This window comes from Oryx dammah, unplaced genomic scaffold, assembly GCF_014754425.2.
Source record: "Oryx dammah isolate SB20612 unplaced genomic scaffold, SCBI_Odam_1.1 HiC_scaffold_17, whole genome shotgun sequence".
Classification (NCBI taxonomy): domain Eukaryota; kingdom Metazoa; phylum Chordata; class Mammalia; order Artiodactyla; family Bovidae; genus Oryx; species Oryx dammah.
Genome location: NW_024070201.1, coordinates 42,813,674 through 42,836,355, shown reverse-complemented (window position 1 = coordinate 42,836,355; position 22,682 = coordinate 42,813,674). Strand labels below are relative to the sequence as shown.

Below are 22,682 nucleotides of genomic sequence, written 5' to 3'. Positions count from 1 at the left end.
TTGACTAGATAGACCTTAGTCGGCAAAGTAATATCTCTGCTTTTGAATATGCTATCTAGGTTGGTCATAACTTTTCTTCCAAGGAGTAAGCGTCTTTTAATTTCATGGCTGCAATCACCATCTGCAGTGATTTTGGAGCCCCAAAACCAAAGTCTGACACTGTTTCCACTGTTTCCCCATCTATTTCCCATGAAGTGATGGGACCAGATGCCATGATCTTCGTTTTCTGAATGTTGAGCTTTAAGCCAACTTTTTCGCTCTCCTCTTTCACTTTCATCAAGAGGCTTTTTAGTTCCTCTTCACTTTCTGCCATAAGGGTGGTGTCATCTGCCTATCTGAGGTTATTGATATTTCTCCCGGCAATCTTGGAGTTGCTGCTGCTGCTAAGTCGCTTCAGTCAGGTCCGACTCTGTGCAACCCCAGAGACGGCAGCCCACCAGGCTCCCCCGTCCCTGGGATTCTCCAGGCAAGAACACTGGAGTGGGTTGCCATTTCCTTCCCCAATGCATGAAAGTGAAAAGTGAAAGTGAAGTCACTCAGTCGTGTTGACTCCTAGCGACCCCATGGACTGCAGCCTACCAGGCTCCTCCATCCATGGGACTTTCCAGGCAAGGGTACTGGAGTGGGGTGCCATTGCCTTCTCCAAATCTTGGGGTTAGAAAGGCCTAATCCTTTCACAAAGCGAAGAGTAAACAACAACAACAACAAAAGAGAAATTGACAAAATCTTGGAATCTAAAAAACAGACCAAAAACTGGTAAATGACCTAGACTGATGCTGCTGCTAAGTCACTTCAGTTGTGTCTGACTCTGTGCGACCCCAGAGACGGCAGCCCACCAGGCTCCCCTGTCCCTGGGATTCTCCGGGCAGGAACACTAGAGTGGGTTGCCATTTCCTTCTCCAATGCATGAAAGTGAAAAGTGAAAGTGAAATAGCTGCAGCCCACCAGCCTCCTCTGTCCACGGGATTTCCCAGGCAAGAGTACTGGAGTGGGGTGCCACCACCTAGAGAAAGCTAAATTCTTCATACCATTCTACTTCATGGAACACTAGAGTAGCAGAGGTCGCCAGCTGCTAACTAAAATCCATGATTTCCTCTTCTTTCTGGACAGATATATAGATTATGTTTCCCAGTCCTTCCTGTTGTTAGATAAGGCCATGTGACTGAGTTTGGCAAGCAGAATGTGAGGGAAACTGACACACACCTCTTATAGGCTTGGCTCATAAAACTCTCCTGTGCACACTCCTCCATACTCTTTTCCTATTCCGACTGGCTGAAATGGAGATGATCCCTAGAGTAACCTTCCTGGAGGTAACATGTTTAAGATAAAAAGCCACCATCAGCCTGAGACCCCAGATGACTACATGGAAGAGGGCTATCTTGTTGACCTTTCCACTAGAACTGTTACTTTTAAAACAATACATTATTACATTTGGACTATTTTATACTTGGGGGTATAAAGCATATATATGCATACTAAAAAGCAGAGACATTACTTTGCCAACAAAGGTCTGCCTAGTCAAAGCTAGGATTTTTCCAGCAGTCATGTATGAATGTGAGAGTTGGACTATAAAGAAAGCCAAGCACCAAAGAATTGATGCTTTTGAACTGTGGTGTTGGAGAAGACTCTTGAGAGACCCTTGGACTGCAAGGAGATCAAATCAGTAAATCCTAAAGGAAATCAGTCCTGAATATTCATTGGAAGGACTAATGCTGAAGCTGAAATTCCAATACTTTGGCCACCTGTGAAGAACTGACTCATTGGAAAAGACCCTGATGCTGGGAAAGATTGAAGGCAGTGGGAGAATGGGATGACAGAGGATGAGATGGTTGGATGGCATCACTGACTTGATGAACATGAGTTTGAGTAAGCTCCAGGAGTTGGTGATGGATAGGGAAGCCTGGCATGCTGCAGTCCATGGGGTCGCAAAGAGTCAGATATGACTGAGCAACTGAACTGAACTGATACTTGGGGGTCTAGCTGTAAAAGCAGTTTTCCTACTTAAAAACCCTGGGAAGGCTGATGAATAGAGGTATTAGAAACTACAGGTGGAGGGTACAATTAGAGCTCGAAAGAGATTAATATGAAGCCTGCATGGGACTCTTACTTGACCCAGACAACTGGGAAGAATGCCAATACTTTATTCTTTTTTGTAAGAGTAAATCAAAAGATTTTGGTTGGTTGATAGTTTGGCTAGGCTTAGAACAGATTCCTACAACAGCTGAGGATGAGGGTGGAGCAGCCTACTACACCAGAACTGAAGGATATGACCTTACAGATTGAAAGGGTTCACGTGGAGCCTTGCATAATGAAAGATAAAAGATCCACACCAAGATTCCACACAATTAAGAATTTTTGGAATATCATGGATGACAAAGATTCCAAAAGTTTTTAGAGAGAAAAAGAAGATTCAAATACAAAGGATTAGGAATCAGAATTACATATGACTACTCAATGGTAATAATGGAAGCTTAAAGACAGTGATGGAAGCAAGGTCCAATGCTGTAAAGAGAAATATTGCATAGGAACCTGGAATGTTAGGTCCATGAATCAAGGCAAATTGGAAGTGATCAAGAGTGAAAGTCAACATTTTAGGAATCAGTGAACTAAAATGGACTGGATTGGGTGAATTTAACTCAGAGGACCATTATATCTACTACTGTGGGCAAGAATCCCTTAGAAGAAATGGAGTAGCCATCATAGTCAACAAAAGAGTCTAAAATGCAGTACTTGGATGCAGTCTCAAAAACGACAGAATGATCTCTATTCATTTCCAAAGCAAACCATTCAATATCTCGGTAATCCAAGTCTATGCCCTAACCAGTAATGCTGAAGAAGCTGAAGTTGAACAGTTCTATGAGACCTACAAGACCTTCTAGAATTGACACCCCCAAAAGATGTCCTTTTCATTATAGGGGACTGGAATGCAAAAGTAGGAAGTCAAGAAACACCTGGAGTAATAGGCAAATTTGGCCTTGGAGTACAGAATGAAGCAGGGCAAAGGCTAATAGAGTTCTGCCAACAGAATGCACTGGTCATAGCAAACACCCTCTTCCAACAACACAAGAGAAGACTCTACACATGGACATCACCAGATGGTCAACACCGAAATCAGATTGATTAAATTCTTTGCAGCCAAAGATGGAGAAGCGCTATACAGTCAGCAAAAACAAGACCATGAGCTGACTGAGGCTCAGATCATGAACTCCTTATTGCCAAATTCAGACTTAAATTCAAGAAAGCAGGGAAAACCACTAGACCATTCAGGTATGACCTAAAGCAAATTCCTAACAACTATACAGTAGAGGTGAGAAATAGATTTAAGGGACTAGATCTGATAGACAGAGTGCCTGATGAACTATGGACGGAGGTTTGTGACATTGTACAGGAGACAGGGATCAAGATCATCCCCAAGAAAAAGAAATGCAAAAAAGTAAAATGGCTGTCTAAGGAGGTCTTACAAATAGCTGTGAAAAGAAGAGAAGTGAAAAGCAAAGGAAAAAGGAAAGATATACCCATTTGAATGCAGAGTTCCAAAGAATAGCAAGGAGAGATAAAAAGCCTTCCTCAACGATCAGTGAGTGCGAAGAAATAGAAGAAAACAATAGAATGGGAAAGACTAGAGAGATCTCTTCAAGAAAATTAGAGATACCAACGGAACATTTCATGCAAAGATGGGCTCAATAAAGGACAGAAATGGTATGGACCTAACAGAAGCAGAAGATATTAAGAAGAGGTGGCAAGAATACGCAGAAAAACTACAAAAAAGATCTTCACGACCAAGATAATCACGATGGTGTGATCACTCACCTAGAACCAGACATCCTGGAATGTGAAGTCAAGTGGGCCTTAGAAAGCATCACTACGAACAAAGCTAGTGGAGGTGATGGAATTCCAGTTGAGCTATTTCAAATCCTGAAAGATGATACTGTGAAAGTGCTGCACTCAATATGGCAGCAAATTTGGAAAACTCAGCAGTGGCCACAGGACTGGAAAAGGTCCGTTTTCATTCCAATCCCAAAGAAAGGCAATGCCAAAGAATGCTCAAACTACCGCACAATTGCATTCATCTCACACGCTAGTAAAGTAATGCTCAAAATTCTCCAAGCCAAGCTTCAGCAATATGTGAACTGTGAACTTCCAGATGTTCAAGCTGGTTTTAGAAAAGGCAGACGAACCAGAGATCAAATTGCCAACATCTGTTGGATCATCGAAAAAGCAAGAGAGTTCCAGAAAAACATCTACTTCTGCTTCGTTGACTATGCCAAAGCCTTTGACTGTGTGGATCACAATAAACTGTGGAAAATTCTGAAGGAGATGGGAATACCAGACCACCTGACCTGCCTCTTGAGAAACCTGTATGCAGGTCAGGAAGCAACAGTTAGAACTAGACATGGAACAACAGACTGGTTCCAAATAGGAAAAGGAGTACGTCAAGGCTGTATATTGTTACCCTGCTTATTTAACTTATATGCAGAGTACATCATGAGAAACACTGGGCTGGATGAAGCACAAGCTGGAAACAAGACTGCCAGGAGAAATATCAATAACCTCACATGTGCAGATGACACCACCCTTATGGCAGAAAGTGAAGAAGAATTAAAGAGCCTCTTGATGAAAGTGAAAGAGGAGAGTGAAAAAGTTGGCTTAAAGTTCAACATTCAGAAAACGAAGATCATGGCATCTGGTCCCATCACTTCATGGCAAATAGATGGGGAAACAGTGGAAATAGTGACAGACTTTGGTTTTGGGGGCTCCAAAATCACTGCAGATGGTGATTGCAGCCATGAAATTAAAAGATGCTTATTACTTGGAAGGAAAGGTATGACCGACCTAGACAGCATATTCAAAAGCAGAGACATTACTTTGTCAACAAAGGCCCGTAATCAAGGCTATGGTTTTTCCAGTAGTCATGTATGGATGTGAGAGTTGGACTGGGAAGAAAGCTGAGTGCTGAAGAATTGATTCTTTTAAACGGTGGTGTTGGAGAAGACTCTTGAGAGTCCCTTGGACTGCAAGGAGATCCAACCAGTCCATCCTAAAGGAGATCAATCCTGGGTGTTCATTGGAAGGACTGATGTTGAAGCTGAAACTCCAATATTCTGGCCACCTGATGAGAAGAGCTGACTCATTTGAAAAGACCCTGATGTTGGGAAAGATTGAAGGTAGGAGGAGAGGGGGACGACAGAGGATGAGATGGTTGGATGGCATCACCGACTCAATGGACATGAGTTTGGGTGAACTCTGGGAGTGGGTGATGGAGGCCTGGCATGCTGCAGTTCATGCAGTCGCAAAGAGTCGGACACAACTGAGCAACTGACCTGACCTGAACTGAACTTATTACAATATTAGCATAGAAGGAGAGGGGACATGATGGAGAGGAATAAGAGAATTAAGGAACAGCTCAAAATTTTTTTTAAAGTTTTAAATTATATACATGTATTTTTTTGATAAATGTAAATTTAAAAAATATACCCTATACATTAAGAAAGCATACAGCCACAAGAAAAACCAACTTTATGGGGCTTGAATGGAGGTATATTTTTTTTCTCATATAACAAGAAGATGGAGGTAGGTAGCTGCTGGCATTAATTCAGCTGATTAACAATTTCAGGGCTATTGTTTCTGTAATTTTCATGGATATTCCCTCATGGTCTTATAATGGGTGCCCCAGCTCCAGGCATTACATCCACATCCAAGGAATGAGGAAGGAAGAGGGGACTCTCTGTCATCTATCCTTTTTATCAGGAAAGCAAAAGCTTTCCCAGAAGTTCCCTCAGCAGTTTTCTACCTATATCTTCTTGGTCAGAATTCACATGGCCACTTCTAATGGCAATGGAATGTAGATGAATTTAGCTTCTCCATAGAGGAGTCAGATAGGTAGAAAAGGGCTGAAAATGGGTGATAATTTAGCCAACTAACTCTGTCTACCAAATTGTGCAAAAACTAAAGTGCATGTACATGTGTGCATATCCACACATGTGTATGCATGCTGATACCCCCACACACACCCCAATAACATAACTTCAGTTCAGTTCACTCCAGTCACTCAGTTGTGTGCAACTCTTTGCGACCCCATGGGCTGCAGCATGCCAGACTTCCCTGTCCATCACCAACTCCCAGAGCTTACTCAAACTCATGTCCATCGAGTCGGTGACACCATCCAACCATCTTATCCTCTGTCATCCCCTTCTCCTCCTGCCTTCAATCTTTCCCAACATCAGGGTTTTCTCTAATGAGTCATTCTTCGCATCAGGTGGCCAAAGTATTGAAGCTTTAGCTTCAGCATCAGTCCTTCCAATGAACATTCAGGACTGATTTCCTTTAGGATTGACTGGTTTGATGTCCTTGCAGTCCAATGCAGATGTAATGTCAGATTATCCAAAAACCTTAGCACCTATTTTTTTTTCACATATGCCCTACCCTCTGCATTTTAAAACAGGACATCATCTGTAAACATATGAGTCTGCGGTACAAACACACCTCAATTTACATAGCTACTAATGGACATGTAGATTGTTTCTATATATTTGCCATTAGAAACAATGCTTTAATAAACAACATTCTGTTTTTCTTGAAACTCTCCTCCACTGGCTTCTAAAACCACTTTTCTGTCTATTCTACATCTATATCACTTATTGGTTCCTTTGCCTCTGCTCATTTCCTAAATGTTAGTGTTCCACATTGCTCTCCTTGGGTCCCCTTCTCACTTGACAAAACCTTTAAGGGCAATCTTACCTACTTTCATTGTGTAAATAACTGCCTTTATGATGATGACTCTGTCTCATGCCCAGCCCTCGCTTCTGAGTTTCAGATCCATAGAACCAACTATCTCTTTGAACTTCTCCACTTAGACACCTCACAGGCACTTTCAAACTTAACTTGTCGCACTGATCTTTCCAACAAAACTTGTGCTTTCTCCCATCATCTTCATCTTGGTGAGTGAAATTCTGCTGTTTTAACACCTCACAGATTCCTCCCCATTTCTGCTGTTATAGCTAAGTTCAAATAATCTCCTAAAACATTATATCATGGTCTCCTTCTCCTGCAGTGGTTCTTTTACCAGCTGTATTAAACACAAAATACGCAATTTAGCATTTAAGACCTTCCACTAACTCATCCTGCTTCCCAATCTTACCTTTATTTCCTCCATGAAGGCTTTCTATTTCAGCAAAATGACCACTTGTCACATACAACCTTGAGTAAATCACTAATCTAAGTATTACTTTTTTTTTTTATCAGTCTCACATTCTTCATCAGTAATGAAAGAGGTGTGAGCCTCAAAGTCTTGTTCCATTTTAATGTTCTGGATTACTTCCTTTCCACTAACTTGGTAAAATGGCACCATTACCCACCCACCCATTTTGATTCTTTTGATTCTCAGAAGAGAATCAAACTTCCTAACTTTCCATCCCAAGTATATCCCGAGTTGGTCCCCAACTTACAATGGTTCAACTTCTTATTTTTCAACTTTGTGATGGTGCCAAAGTAATACACATTCAGTAAAAACCATACTTTGAATCCTGATCTTTTCCCGGGCTAGTGCTACACAGCACAACACTCTGGGCAGAGGCAGCAAGCTGAAGTTCCCAGTTAGCCTCATGATCATAAGGGCAAACAACTGATACACTTAAAACTCTTTGGGACCCATACAACCATTCTCTTTTTTCACTTTCTGTGTGATAGTCAATAAATTACATGAGATATCTGACACTTTATTATAAAACAGGCTTTGTGTTAGATGATTTTGCCCAATTGCAGGGTAATGTGTTCTGAGCACGTTTAAGGTAGGCTAGGCTAAAATATGATATCCAATAGGCTAGGCATATTAGGTGAATTTTTGACTTAACAATATTTTCATCTTATGATGTGTTTATAAGGATGTAACCTCATTGTAGGTTGAGGATGATCTGTACTGTTGCTGCTTCCTCCGAAATTTATTTGGTATCGATCTACTTCTCCCCATCTTTACTACCTCCAATCTAATCCAAGCCACTGTCATCTCTTATCTGTGCTACAACAGCCCCTTGGCTTGTCTTCCACCTCTTGCTTCACTCTTCTGCAAATCATTCTCTACACAGCAACCAGAGCAAGCTTTTAAAAATATGTGAGATAATACATTCCCTTACTTAAAGCCCTTCAATGACTTTCCTTTGTTCTTCAGACAAAATTCAAACTTCTTACCATGGTCTATCGGGCTCAGCACCATCAGGTCCTTGTTTATCTCTCCAACCTCCACATACATACCATTATTGTTGTTCAGTCACTAAGTCATGTCCAACTCTTTGCAACCCCATGAACTGCAGCATGCCAGGCTTCCCTGTCCTTCACTGTCTCCGACAGTTTGCTCAAACTCATGTCCACTGAGTCAGTGATGCCATCCAACATCTCGTCCTCTGTTGCTCCCTTCTCCTCTTGCCCTCAATCTTTCCCAGCATCAGGGTCTTTTCCAATGATTTGGCTCTTCACATCAGGTGGCCAAAGTACTGGAGCTTCAGCTTCAGCATCAGTCCTTCCAGTGAATATTCAGGACTGATTTCCTTTAGGATTGACTGGTTTCATTTCCTGGCTGTCCAAGGGACTCTCAAAAGTCTTCTCCAGTACTACAGTTCAAAAGCATCAATTCTTCGGTGCTCAGCCTTCTTATGGTCCAACTTTCACATCCATACACGACTACTGGAAAAACGATAGCTTGACTGGACAGACCTTTGTTGGCAAAGTGATGTCTCTGCTTTTTCATACACTGTCTAGGTTTGTCATAGCTATTCTTCCAAGGAGCAAGCGACTTTTAATTTCACGGCTGCAGTCACCATCAGCATTGATTTTGGAGCCCATGAAAATGAAATCTGACAGTTTCTATATTTTCCCTGAAATCTGGCAGTTTTCACACTTCCCCTATCTACTTTCCGTGAAGTGATAGGACCGGATACCATGATCTTCGTTTTCTGAGTGCTGTTTTAAGCCAACTTCTTCACTCTCTTCTTTCCCCTTTATCAAGAGGCTCTTTAGTTCCTCTTAACTTTCTGCCATTAGAGTGGTATCATCTGCATATCTGAGGTTGCTGATACTTCTCCTGGCAATCTTGATTTCAGCTTGTGATTCATCTAGCTGGGCATTTCGCATGATGTACTCTGCATATAAATTAAACAAGCAGGGTGACAATATACAACCTTGATTTACTCCTTTCCCAATTTGGAACCAGGTTGTAGTTCCATGTCCAATTCTAACTGTTGTTTCTTGTTCTGCATACAGGTTTCTCAAAAGACAGGTAAGGTGGTCTGGTATTCCCATTTTATTAAGAATATTCCACAGTTTGTTGTGATCCACACAGTCAAAGGCTTTAACATAGTCGATGAAGCAGGAGTAGATTTTTTAAAATTCTCTTGCTTTTTCTATGATCTAGTATATGTTGGCAATTTGATCTCTGGTTCCTCTGCCTTTCCTAAATCCAGCTTGTACTTCTGGACATCCTCAGTTCACATACTGCTGAAGCCTATCTTGGACAATTTTGAGCATAATCTTGCTGGCATGTGAAATGAGTGCAATTGTGTGGTAATCTGAACATTCTTTGGCATTGTCTTTCTTTGGGATTGGAATGAAAACTGACCTTTTCCAGTTCTGTGGCCACTGTTGAGTTTTTCAAATTTGCTGGCATAACGAGTGCAGCACTTTAACAGCATTATCTTTTAGGATTTGAAATAACTCAGCTGGAATTCCATCACCTCTACTAGCTTTGTTTATAGTACTGCTTCCTAAGGCACACTTGACTTCACACTCCAGGATGTCTGGCTCCAGGTGAGTGACCACACCATTGCGGTTATCTGGGTAATTAGGAGCTTTTTTGTACAGTTCTTTTCTGTAGTCTTGCCAACTTTTCATACATTCTACATACATACTCAAAAACTCTTTTCCATTCTAATGCCTTTGCACCTGCCATTCCCTCTGTTTGAAATGTCCTCCCCCTAATACTTCAAATAGTTAGCTTGCTCTCATCATTCAAGTCTCAGCTCAAACATTACTTCCTCAAAAACATCTTCCATGACCATACTATTCAAAGGAGGTACTCCACCTCTTACTAACATATCCCACAATTTCTTTTATAGTAATTGGAAGTTCAGAATTATTTTGCTTATTTAGTTGTTTCTTATTTCACTCCCCCCACTAGAGTATTAATTTCACAAGGGCAACGGCCTTGATTGTGTTGATCACAGCTATATCTCCAGGTCTTGATATAATACTGAATGAACAAATCTCTACACTTCACTTCTTCAGAAAGCTTTCTTGATCAACATCATCTAGTTCTTTCTTTCAGAATTCATACTGAATGAACAAATCTCTACACTTCACTTTTTCAGAAAGCTTTCTTGATCAACATCATCTAGTTCTTACTTTCAGAATTCATACTGAATGAACAAATCTCTACACTTCACTTTTTCAGAAAGCTTTCTTGATCAACATCATCTAGTTCTTTCTTTCAGAATCCCTTCAATACTCATACATTACATAGTTTGTACTACTTGCATTCCCACTCCTTGAGTGCTGCTTTGCAAAGTTGCTTAAGTGGTTTATTTTATGTTTATTGAAATATTGGCTTTCCAAGGGCTATCTTCTACTTTTCAGATATCCTTCAAAACGAACAGCACTAGTCAGATAGATGCTGCAGATACTATGGTGGCCTTTTGGACATAGCTCAAGTCACCTTCCTGATGTGGATCCTGCTTTATGTTTTAGTTCAACAAGGGAACGACTAACCTAAGTAGTCCTAGGTTCTCTACTGTTCCCACTAATGTGGCTGCTAAACCTTAACCAGCATTTAGGCATCTAAATCCTAAGCAGGCAAGCTCAAATGTGAGGTCTTTATCACCACCAGGAGCTTCTGAAGGAAATGACCCTTACGGACAGTGTTGTATTCTAGGTAGCACAGCTGAGGTTAAATATTAAATATTTCTTCTAACCAGCCTGTACAGTGGGAAGAAAAGTGAGGTAAGAGGAAGCAGGCTCTACTGCAGGATACCATGGGATCATGATTTAAACAAGAACTTCTAAGGTCACCTTCTCAATCATTTACCTATGCTGCACTGAATCCACACAGAATCAGTCTAATAGATTTCTGTGGTCCATAGGATGGGGCTTCCCTGGTGGCTCAGAAGGTAAAGTGTCTGCCTGCAATGCGGGAGACCTGGGTTCGATCCCTGGGTCGGGAAGATCCCCTGGAGAAGGAAATGGCAACCCACTAATACTCTTGCCTGGAAAATTCCATGGACGGATGAGCCTGGTAGGCTACAGTCCATGGGGTCACAAAGAGTCAGACACGACTGAGTGACTTCACTTTATAGGATGGACCAGACTGGAAAATAGAAGAAATTACAGAAGTCTGCCTTCCTTGTAGTATTTACTCTCAAAGGAGAAACCCAAGATTTCTAGCTTAGCAACAGAACACTTAGAAATGCTGCTGCTGCTGCTGCTGCGGCTGCTAAGTCGCTTCAGTTGTGTCCGACTCTGTGCGACCCCATAGACGGCAGCCCACCAGGCTCCCCCGTCCCTGGGACTCTCCAGGCAAGAACACTGGAATGGGTTGCCATTTCCTTCTCCAGTGCATGAAAGTGAAATGTGAAAGTGAAGTTGCTCAGTCGTGTCTGACTCTTAGCGATCCCATGGACTGCAGCCTACCAGGAGGTCAGCAAATATGGCCCACGAGTCAAATCAGCCTGTTGTGCACTTTTGTAAATAAAGTTTTATTAGAACACAATCAACCCCATTTGTTTACTGTCTATGGCTGCTTCTGCATTATAATAGCACAGTTGAGTAGCTGAGACAGAGACTGGCCTGCAAAGCCAAAAACAATTACATCTGGTCCTTTACAGAAAAGTTTGCCAACTCTTGACTTAGAGTATTGTTTAAAATATATATGCTTTGGAGTCAGACAAAGCTGGGTTCAAGTTAGTAAGTACCCTGCAGAGCTTTTGTGAGGATGAAATGAGATGGTCCATATGAAGCATTTAACGTTGTGTCAGGTATAGAGTAAGCACGCAAATTATATGTATATGTATATATGTATTTTAAACCCTCATGTTCAACTTAAAATTGAAGCTGATCACTTTTTTTTTTTATTATTAAAAGAGTATGAAACAGCTTACTCCGTTTTCATCCTCATGTATAGTTTGTAGACAGACATGGACTCCTGACTGACTCTCACTTCAAGCCCAATATACGTGTCTCTATCTGGTCTTGGAAATCTAAAGGGGCACTAATTTCTGTGCTTTCTCTTTATTTACAAGCTGAATATACAACACATGACCCTTTCTACACCATAGAAACACAGATTATCCTTGGGATTACAGCTGCTCAAAATCACATGGGACTCTACCTAAGGCAGTCTGTCACATTGCCCCAGGCCTTCTGTGTTCTGTCTCTTTACTTTTGCCTTATGACCCAATAGTCACGCTTTTTCAAGAGAACAGCCTTATTCCTGAGATGGTGGTTTCTCAGTTACCCCTGGTGGGCTGCATTATTGTAGGAAAGGATTTATACAGGGGCAGGGAATTAAACCAGATAACCTAGAAAGTTCTTATTCTGAGGTTCTATAGCGCATGCTCTGGAAGCAGCCTCCTCTCTATATAATATCACAGTCAGTTGACTCTCCAGGGGATGATAAAACTCTAATCAGATGTTGTTCTCCATCACGATTGCCACACCAGGCCAGAGTAGTCACTGCTTCCACTGAACTTCTCTAGTGCTGATTGACTGTAATCTCTTGACATGGCATAAGCTTCCTTATTCATCTTCTCATGGAACTATCTATTCAACATCTACACTTGAATAACTAATAGACGTCCCAAACTTAACTTGTTCAAGAATCAAATTCCTGATTCTTATTTCCTATCCTTAACTTGCACCTCTTAGCCATTTCAGTGTATGACAAACTTTATTCTTCCGATGACTAGATCAAAAACATAAGTATCATTCTTGACGACTCCTTCTTTCAGATCTTAAATCCAACTCTCAACTAAACTTGTCAGCTCTGTCTTCAAAAGAACCCAGAATCTGGTCTTTTCTTGTCCTCTTCATTGCTAGCACACTGCTCTGAGGCACCATCATCTTTACCTAGATTACTATCTAAATGCTAACTAACCAGCTTCCTAACCAGTCTGCCTGCTTACATGCTTGCCCCCTACAGCATAATCCACACAATAGTCTGCTTTGTGAAATGTCACATCATCTCATCCTTTTGCAAAAAGTTTTCCACCAGTTTCCCTTATCAGATTAAATATCTGTACAGTGACCTATAAGGCTCTAAGTACTTTGGACTCCCACTATCTCTCTGATGTTGTCTCCTATCACTTCCTCTTGCCCATTTTGCTCTGGCCACAATGGCCTTCTTATAACTCTTCAATCACATCGAGCACAATGATGTTCGAGCCTTTGCACTGGCTGTTCCTTCTGCCTACAACATTTTTCCCCAAGATATTTTGCTCTCTCATTCCCTTCAATATCTCCTATAGTGTCATCTTACCAGAGATGCCTTCCTTGATCACCCTAGATAAAACAGCAAGGCTCTACTTCATCCTACCTGGCCATTACACTCTCTATTCCCTAATCCTGGTTTATTTTCTCCATAGCACTGATTACAACCTGATATAGTATATATTTACTTGATTTATTTTCTACCTTCTCGCCCACAAGAATGCAAGTTATGTGAGGGCAGGAAACCCGTTTTGGTTCACTAGTATATCTTCAATACCTAGATTATGCCTGACATGTAAAAAGTGTTCAATAAATATTTGGGGAATAAATAAATCAATTGGTCCTATCCTTCCCCAAATCTATAAATTCCTTGTATAGGTAAACTTTGCTGTTTTCTTCTTTGTGTTCCTAGCACTCTGTCCTGAACACAGCTAGTGTTCAAATAATGTTTACTATAGTTAGGATTTGATCATGGCTCTGGAAATCTTCAGTTTGCACCAGATACTGATTTATACTGCTATTTCATGCTCCTCTTCTAAAACTCCAAAGTCCTCTGGATCAAAATCTACAGCATTATGGATGTCTTGTGGGATTATGAAAAATTAATCTATAGAGTAACATCCAAGGCTGCCCTCATTGATAGAGATTCTGACCAGGAAGATCAGATACTCAGAGTATTCCTTGCGGCTGTTGTGTCTGACTCTTTTTTGACCCCATGGACTGCACCCCACCAGGCTCCTCTGTCCATGTGATTTCCCAGGCAAGAATACTGGATTAGGCTGCAATTTCCTTTTCCAGGGGATCTTCCCAACCAAGGATCAAACCTGCATCTCCTGCATTAGCAGACAGGTTTTTTACCACTGAGCCACCAGGTAAACCCATACTCAGAGTACAGGGCTGGTCATTTCACGGTCGGTTGGCTTTGCTTTATTTCCTTTCCCAGCCTTTTAATTTTAGTGAGTTTCCTTAAAGCATTTGGCTATAAGCAGAAGCAATCATAGGGAGAAAAGCAAAACCCTCTTTTTATTTCTGAATAAGGATATACCCTGATGGTCAGTACTATTATCATAACGGAAAGACAGCATATTATACCATGACATGACTATTTTTAAAAGTTGAAAAGTCTTCGCCTCAATGAGAAGAATATTTATTAATCTGGTAGCTAAAAAAAAACAAATTAGAATACACAAAGCTCCAAGAGTGATTTTTTCTAGCTTCATCAACTTGAATAATAATAATAAGTGAAATAAAATATTACTCACTTATATCTCTGATTTTAGTTCTTAATCTAATACACGTACACACAAACTGCACAAGATGAAAGGACAAACAAGAGAGCCAGACATAAGAAATAAGATTAATTTCCACAGTAGACTTTGTAGCAGCCAACTACACACAAACAGGAATAGGGCAAAGGCAGTTCCCTGGGGCCAAGAGACAAAGATCACATTTGCCTGTCTATGGATGCTCTTTGCCAATAGAAAAAAAAAAGTTGGCAGGCTGGATTCAAATAGTGAATATTATAGAAACAGCATGGTAAAAGGTAGATAATTCAGAATACTCAACAATATAATTCTAATATAGGTCACCAGTATGAAGAAAACAACATACAATCTTCTCACTAGCATAAACCCCAAAGTCAATGAGAACTAATTCATCCTTTCCCTCCTATCTTCCTCTGGTGCCGCCCCTTCCTTTTCTTGTCCCATTTCTATTGAGTTTGTACTATAGACTTATATCATCAATTTTGGGCTTCAGTAGTGGCTCAGGTGGTAAAGAATCTGCCTGTTTTGTACTATAGACTTGTCTAATCAATTTTGGTATCCTCCAAATTTCACTTCCGTGACAGAACATTGAGTCAACACTGGTCTATACTACCAGCTATATCTATAAAGACAAGTGACACAGTACTTCTAAGGTTATTTCTAAGATTATTCAAAGGCAGCAGCATAAGGTCCAAGAAAGCTTAAGCTTGCCACTTCACCCCAGTACTCAGAGCTCTCCTAGCCCTATCTCAGTCTGCCTTGGCATCTGTGACTGGTTCTAACTCTTCTGTGCCATCACTTGCATACTCCAGGTGTGCAAACAGTGAGAGAGTATCAGCTCCCTGGCAGTGGAGGGCAGTGGGGAGAGAAATTGTGAACCATGGGTTTGGGTCTCACAGTAAATTGCAGTGTGTCACATCCATGGCAATAACCTGCTTTGAGGATGTTTCTTCCTTCCGGCCTACTGCCCGTTCCATATTAGCAGCTCCTGTGTGGCTCAACTGAGACAGACTGGAGTCAGAAAAGCAGATGGAATTCTTCCTACACAGGATGAAGCAGTATAAAGAATGCTTGGCAGAAGAACGGAGAGGCAGTTCCTCAGGGCTAGGAAACTCCTCGACATCCCAAGGACAACCAAATGTGAAACATCTTAAATTCAGCATAAAGGGGGGGAAATTCCACACTTGACTTATTTTCCTATTACTGTTTATTGGCTCCTGAGGCTTCCAAGAACTAGGATTATTTTGGCCTGAAAGTAAGAAGATTTGTACCAGATTTGCTACATGAATTTTGACTGCTGTAACATAGAAGGAAGGAAGAAAGACAGTGATCTCTTTTCTAGGAATACATTTCACTTATCCGCCACTCTAAGTTAGCATGAATCAGATTACCTATCCTGTGGCTTGTTCAAGTAAAACAACCTTTAAAAAACATAGCAGGATAACTGAGTAGACATCTCTTGCACATAATAGCTAAAAATAACTCTATCACAATGGGGGAAGGCAAACCTGATCTTGATATCTATGTCTCATTAGAGTTGATAAAATTTTAAAAAAAGAGAAGTGGACTCAGCAGCTCTGCCTTCCATACCCAACATGTGGCTGGAAATGGCAATTTCAGTGGTCCACGCTGATACTCTCTTCCCTGACAAATTAAACATTCCAAAACCTCAAAAATACCGGCAAAATTATAGAAAGCATCCACTTTATTTAAAGGACATTTAAGTAATGCTTCATAAATTATTGCCTAAATGAATAAGTGATTATGAACTTCAAGAAAACAAGTTAAACTACAAGAAAATTCCAGATGAAAGCACAAACTCAACGTCAATTTGGTGCAGCACCACTACAGTGAATTAAGGAGGGGAGTTAGACACAGTTCTTTAAACTAGTAACCTTTATCCCCCTATAGGATCCCCCCTATAGATAGAGGACAGTATGGTCTTTGAACTCAGACCTCCAGTTCTGGAGTTTCTCCTTCTTAATGCCAAGAACAATCTTGCTAGTAAAAGAAAGAAAGAACTGTGGGAGCCCCAGCACAGATCCAGCTCCACACAGTAGCCGTTGATGAGAGGGAGCAGCCTGGCTTTCTCCCTCTATCCACTCTTTGGGGATGGAGCAGCAGGAGAGGAAAATGATGGAAAGAGGTCTAGGGCTCAGGAAACCTTCACGGTCACCCTTTTTCTCCCCCCGCCCCCTCCCGTTGGAAGGTCAAGGGTAGATGATCAAACGGAGAAGTAGATTTTGCACAGAGGGGAAATGGATTCAACAAAGGCGGTCTGGATATGGTGACTGCCCAGAAAGCCCCCTTCCCACTTCGTTCTCTCCTCCTCACACCCACTAGGAGTCACAAGACTGGCCAAGCAGCCTAGGAGGCAGCGGGAGCTACCCTGGCCGCGAGGCTCAAGGCCCGGGCAATCAAACTCGGCACTACGAATAAAGGAAAGGGGAGCTGAGGGCAAAAAGGCAGGGTTTCTTCTACTCCAGAGGAGAAAGAAGGGAGGAGGGTGGAGGGCGAGCTGGAAGAGCTACTCTGGAATCCCGAGAGAAACTGAAGCAGGGGGATGCTGGATGGAGCGGAATCCCCAACAGAGCACCAGAGACAGCGGACAGCGCTGGAGACCGAGGGGGCCGGGCCGGTGACTCAGTGAAAGCGGCGAAGGGCGGGCCCTAGGAGACCTTACAGCGCAAAGGTGACAGACCGCCGCACGCGGGGTCCCCGAGGCGGGTGCGGCCGCGGGGGCTCACCGTGTCCTTGGACGAACCCAGCTTCTTGAGGCCGTCCAAGGGCAGCAGGTCGGCCGAGTCCTTGTGGATGAACTGCACGGCCTGCTTCATTCGGCGCTGCTGCCTCAGCGACGCCGCTTCCCGCATGTCTGTCTCCTTGCGGCCGCCCTCGGTGAGGAACCCTGAGTAAAACATCGCTGAGGCGCCCGCGGCCCAGCGGCCCCGCCGCTCCCGGCTCCACTGCAGCCCTCAGCCTCGAGCTCCTCCAGCGCAGCGAGAGCCGCGCGCCTCAGTTTTTATAGCCGAGCGTGACGTCACGCGGAGCAGTCTGTGTACGCGCGGGGGGCGGGGCCGGCACAGCTCCCCCAGCCTGAGCGCGGCTCCCCGGCGTTCCCCGCAGCTGCCCACCACCGCGTCAGCCGGGCTGCGGGGACAGTGGGGGCGAGGAGGAGTGGCGCTAGCGGGACTGACTCGGAGAGCCAAAAGTCTACTGCGGCCACTTTACCCAACCGGTCCCTCCCGTTGTAGGTGCCCAGTATTTCCTGGACCGAGATGAGGTGTGTGTGGGCCGGGGGGGCGGGCAGTTTCCGAGCAGCCTCGCCCACGCCGGCCGGCGCCACCACCTGGTTACAGCTCACCTGTCCACGCAGTGGCCGATCCTGGGATCACCGATAGCTGAGCCATGCCCGGAGTCCCGCCGTCTGCGCCACTGCTCGGCTTCACCAGTTCCCACCTTCGCGCTCCTCCTGGAAGCCCCAGCGCTCAAACTGAGCCCGGGATCCGGAGGAACAGGCGGCGCACTCTGAAGTTAGGATAGCTCTGGATTTCTCCAACTTCAGATCGGTCCCCACCCACCAAGCCACGTGACCGGGGAGGGGGCAGCCCCTGAGGGCCGGCCAGAGTCAGCCTTCTGGGGACCCTCCTCCTCCTGGTACTCGCGCATCCGAGCTGGGGAAGCAGGGCCTGGTGGATGCCTGCCAGTCAGCCTGGGGCTGAGGAGTGGCGAGGGTCCTCGCGCGACTGCACAAGAGTCCTGCACTCGCTCTTCGGAAAACCGGGCAGAAAAGCACGTTTTTCTCAGTCAACATTCGGGCTTACGGTCCAGAGGGTCATTAACCGGTCTCTCCAGCATGCCCGGGAGCAACTGGAACCCGGTTTTCTTTGTGAATCTCTCATCTTTTCAAGCGTTCTAATGGAGCCTTCAGGCGTCCTGGGCCCTGGCCTCGACGCTGTGATTTAGTACAAACCGAGTTTCCAGGCTAGAAACCACCACCCCTACCCTCTACCACCCCATTTCATGGGAGCAGGCATGAAGCAGAAAGATCTGCTCTCTGGAGAGAACCAACAAAAGTAACAGTAACATTTACTGAGCCTTTACTATGTGCCAGGCACCAGAATAAATACTTAAAATTAAGTCTCTCATTGAATCCTGGCATCAGTTTATGAGAGGGTATTGTTGTGGGGTACTCAGTGGCTTCAGTAGTGTTCGACTTTTTGCAACTCCATGGAGTGTAGCACACCAGGCTTCTCTGTTCATGGGATTCTCCAGGCAAGAATACTGGAATGGGTTGTCGTGCCCTCCACCAGGGGATTTTCCCCACCCAGGATGGAACCCACATCTGTCTTCTTCATTGGCAAGCGGGTTCTTAACCATTAGCGCCACCTGGTCATTATCCTCATTTTACAGACAAATATCTGAGACCTAACTGGTCCCCTGAATGTGCCTTCATTCCTTTCCAATCCATAGTTTGCTGCTGCCAGAGCAATCTTTTCAAACTGCAAAGTGGTCATCTCACATCCCTGATTAGAGCACCGTGAGAGGTTTCCTATTGCTCTTAAAGACACATTCTTGCCTGGTCTGCACCCACCTGGATATCCACTCTGTACTTCAGCCTCATGATTTGTCTTTCCTGCAGTTCCTTGGAGGAGCCATGCTCTCTTGCCAAATGGCTTACCTTTGAATATCCTGTTCCTTCTGCAGGAATGATCCCTCCTACCTTGTGCAGTAAACAGACCCAATTCCACTATCTTTTTTTTTTTTTTTTTAGGAAAGCCTTTTCTGACCTCCCAGAGAGAGTACGCTCTTGATAATTATAAACTATGCATCTCTCCTAGATATTTTTTTTTTTGGTGGTTGAGGTGGGGATGTTATTGGTTGTTTGGTGAATATTTACCTCCTTCATTAACTATAAGCTCCAAGAAGGCAATTGAGTCCATTTTTGCTTACCTTTGAATCCCTTTCACAGAAGGTGCCCAATAAACACTAGTATAAGTACAGCAAAAAGTTAAAGTCTTATCCAAGTAAAGCTACTGGTAGAGCTCGGATTTTAACCTCAGACTGTCTGCCCCAGAACCTGTGCTGAACTTCCCAGTGATCTCTCCTGCTTCTTTCCTTCAGTTCCTGCCATTAGCACTTGCCCTAGACTCAGAGTTCACATACTTCTGCAGGGAAATAAATCCAGAAGAGCAGAAGGCTGCTTACCTGGCCTCAGGGAGGCCCCAGGGATTCCCTGTCCCTCAACATAAACATTGAACACACAGTCTCCTAGAGGGGCGATGGGATTGCAGCTCACCTTCCAGCCTCCTGGCACGCTGCCAGCAGTAAACAACAGTGGCTGCCCTGGTCCCTTCTGTCCTGTTTCCTGGATCCCTGCCTGGTCACTTCACCAAGCCTGAGTCGCCCAGGCAACAGTGAAAGACTGGCCTTGTCTCTCCAGGACAGGTGCCTCCAAGCTCGGTAAACCATCAGGACAGGTCCGACAATGAGGGCCCCTCGGGCTCTGGCCAGGACAGCTACTTTCCTCTGAGAGGAAGCCAGGCAGGCAGATTCCAACTTCCCATCCGCCGGCAGCTCAGCTCAGTCTTGCAGCCTTTTGTTGGGGATGTCCTGACAGAAGAAAGGGCCTCCTTTCATCACTAGATTCCCTTCACACTCCTACCCAAAAAGCCAGGAGCTGAATGTCTCCAGTTGAATTGGAATTTGTCCATATCAAGTGTTATGGGAAAGTAAATAGGGCCTTGGCTGGAGCTGAGAACCTCTCTGTGAATTCAGAGCTCTCTGCTGTAGTGGGATTTGTGTTCTGCAGTTGGATCTATGGCCACAACCACGATTGGCCACCTTGTGTCTCAGAGATCTTCCTCAGCCAGACTTACACCATCACTGCTGTTAAGCCCGGGTCAAGGTAGAAGACCAACCTCACCCCCTGCAAATACCCTATGAGTTTCTGAAGACTGCAGACACCTTGGTAGTTTATCCCATTTGACCAAATGACTTTGAGCAAGTCACTTCTTACCTCTAAGCCTCAGTTTCTACATTGATAAAATGGATGCAGTAAGATTGCTTATAAAATTGGAGTTTGTAAACTCTGGCAGGCTATATCAACAGGACAGATTATTAATTCTCCATTTGATAACCTCTCCTGTCCCACTAACACATTTGGGGAAAGTATAATGTAGTTGTTAAAAGCAAAGTTTCTTGAGTCTGATGCACTAGATTTAAATCTCTGCTCTGCTACTCACGAGTATGCAACAAGATACTTCACCACTCTGAGTTTCAGCTCCTCGTCTAGAAAATGGTGCTGGTGCTATATCTACCTCTGAGGGATGCTGTGAAGATTGTATGAAATAATCATACACATAGCACATTGTGGCAAGTAGGAAGGACTCAGCAGAAGGCAGCTACCATCATTACCTGAGACAGTCTCAGGATTGCCAAGAATGGGCTCTGACCTATTTTTGCTCCCTACACACCTGAGCATCTTGCCCCCTTCCCGAAACCAAGGCCTGCTGGGGCAGGAGCTGGCCCCCTCTCTTCCTCTCTCAGGTGCCTCTGAATTCTGAATTTACCATGTCAAGTAGCTCTGTTCTAAAATCCTCTACATCCTTCCTGGGTTGTTATAGAGAATCTGTCCTTGAAAATTATGCTCAACAAGCTAATGCTGTTTCAGTTAGGATTTTATTCATGTTCTGCTTATTATAAGTGACAGGAAACCTAGTTGAAAATTCTTAAGCAAAAATGAAAATTTTGCTCCTAAAACTAACACAATATTGTAAATCAACTATGCTTCATTTTTTTTAAAGGATAACTTCTTGTCCCTTTAATGTAAAAACGCAGGGACTTCCCTGGTGGTCCAGTGATTAAGCCTCCGTGCTTGCCCTTCGAGTGCAGGGGGCAAGGCTTTGATACCTGGTTGGGGAACTAAGATCCCACATGTCACGCAAGCAAAAATACAGAAGTAAGATTAAAATAAAATGCAGGGGTTTCAGGCATGGCTGAATCCAGAGGCTCAAACATCATTGCTGTGTTTCAGCTCTGAGCTGATGCCACTGTAGGCAGGCTCTTCTAGTCTGATGGCCGGCCGCAGTTGCAGGCTTATCATCTGTCCACCTAGATGATAGGGTGGGTCTGCAGGGAGACCTTGGAGGATGGTCTACAGGATGAGTGCTGAAGGTGGGAGGCCAGAAAAGTAGATGAGAAGAGAAGAGGAGAAAAGAGACAGTCAAGGACTTTTCATCCCCCTTCCCTTCCCACCTATGGATATTTTGCTCTGGCTTTGCCCTGGGACACACCCTGGAAGTAAAGGTCGCTGTCTGCTTGTCCCTTCACTCCCCATCTCCACCGTTGTAACTGCAGAATCCCCTTCCTACTCTGGTGTCCTCAGTGCCACCCCAAATCCCTCTGGCAGGAAGAGTCTTCAAACAGCTGTCCACAGCAGGTGTTGTATGCCTACCCGTATCTCTGGCTACGCGTTGCCTGCCAGTTGGCATCCAGCCCTGAAGACTGTGTCGACTTTGGCAGGTTACTGCAAAGACAAGCGTTATTTCTGTCTTCTTCCTTCAGGGTTATTGCCAACATCACCACAGCCTCCTTAAACAGGGCTGATGGCAGCCCCGCCAGCATTTTCCAAAGTTGGCTGGGCCTTTTGGATCCATTCCTGTCAGCGATGATTTTGTTTCATTTCCTGGGATGAGGACAGGCTATGACCTCAAATAAGACAGCAAAAGAGGGCAGGACGAGGTGGGGGAAAATCTCAGTACCTCAAGCATCTGGTGGAAAGAGGCTTGCTTGGCGTTTTCTGCTCCTTGCTTGCTGTGGGACCTCAGCCAAGTGACTGCAGCTCTCTGAGCCTCAGTTCATCCCTCTGGCCAGGCTCTGTGTGGTTTTAATAAGATAGCATGTAAAGCACAGGGCCTGGCACAAAGTGAGACTTCAATAAATAAGAGTCCT

General features: G+C 43.9%; 1 protein-coding gene across 1 annotated transcript in view; it reads right to left on the bottom strand.

The window, feature by feature from the left end:
* NRIP3 (nuclear receptor interacting protein 3) overlaps positions 1–17,727 on the bottom strand; it is a 29,348-nt gene extending 11,621 nt beyond the window's left edge. Inside the window, exon 1 of the mRNA XM_040258417.1 lies at positions 17,477–17,727. Coding sequence (XP_040114351.1) covers positions 17,477–17,650 — 174 coding nt within the window. The 5' untranslated portion in view covers positions 17,651–17,727. The remainder of the gene's footprint in view (positions 1–17,476) is intronic.
* Between the last annotated feature and the right edge of the window lie 4,955 nt (positions 17,728–22,682).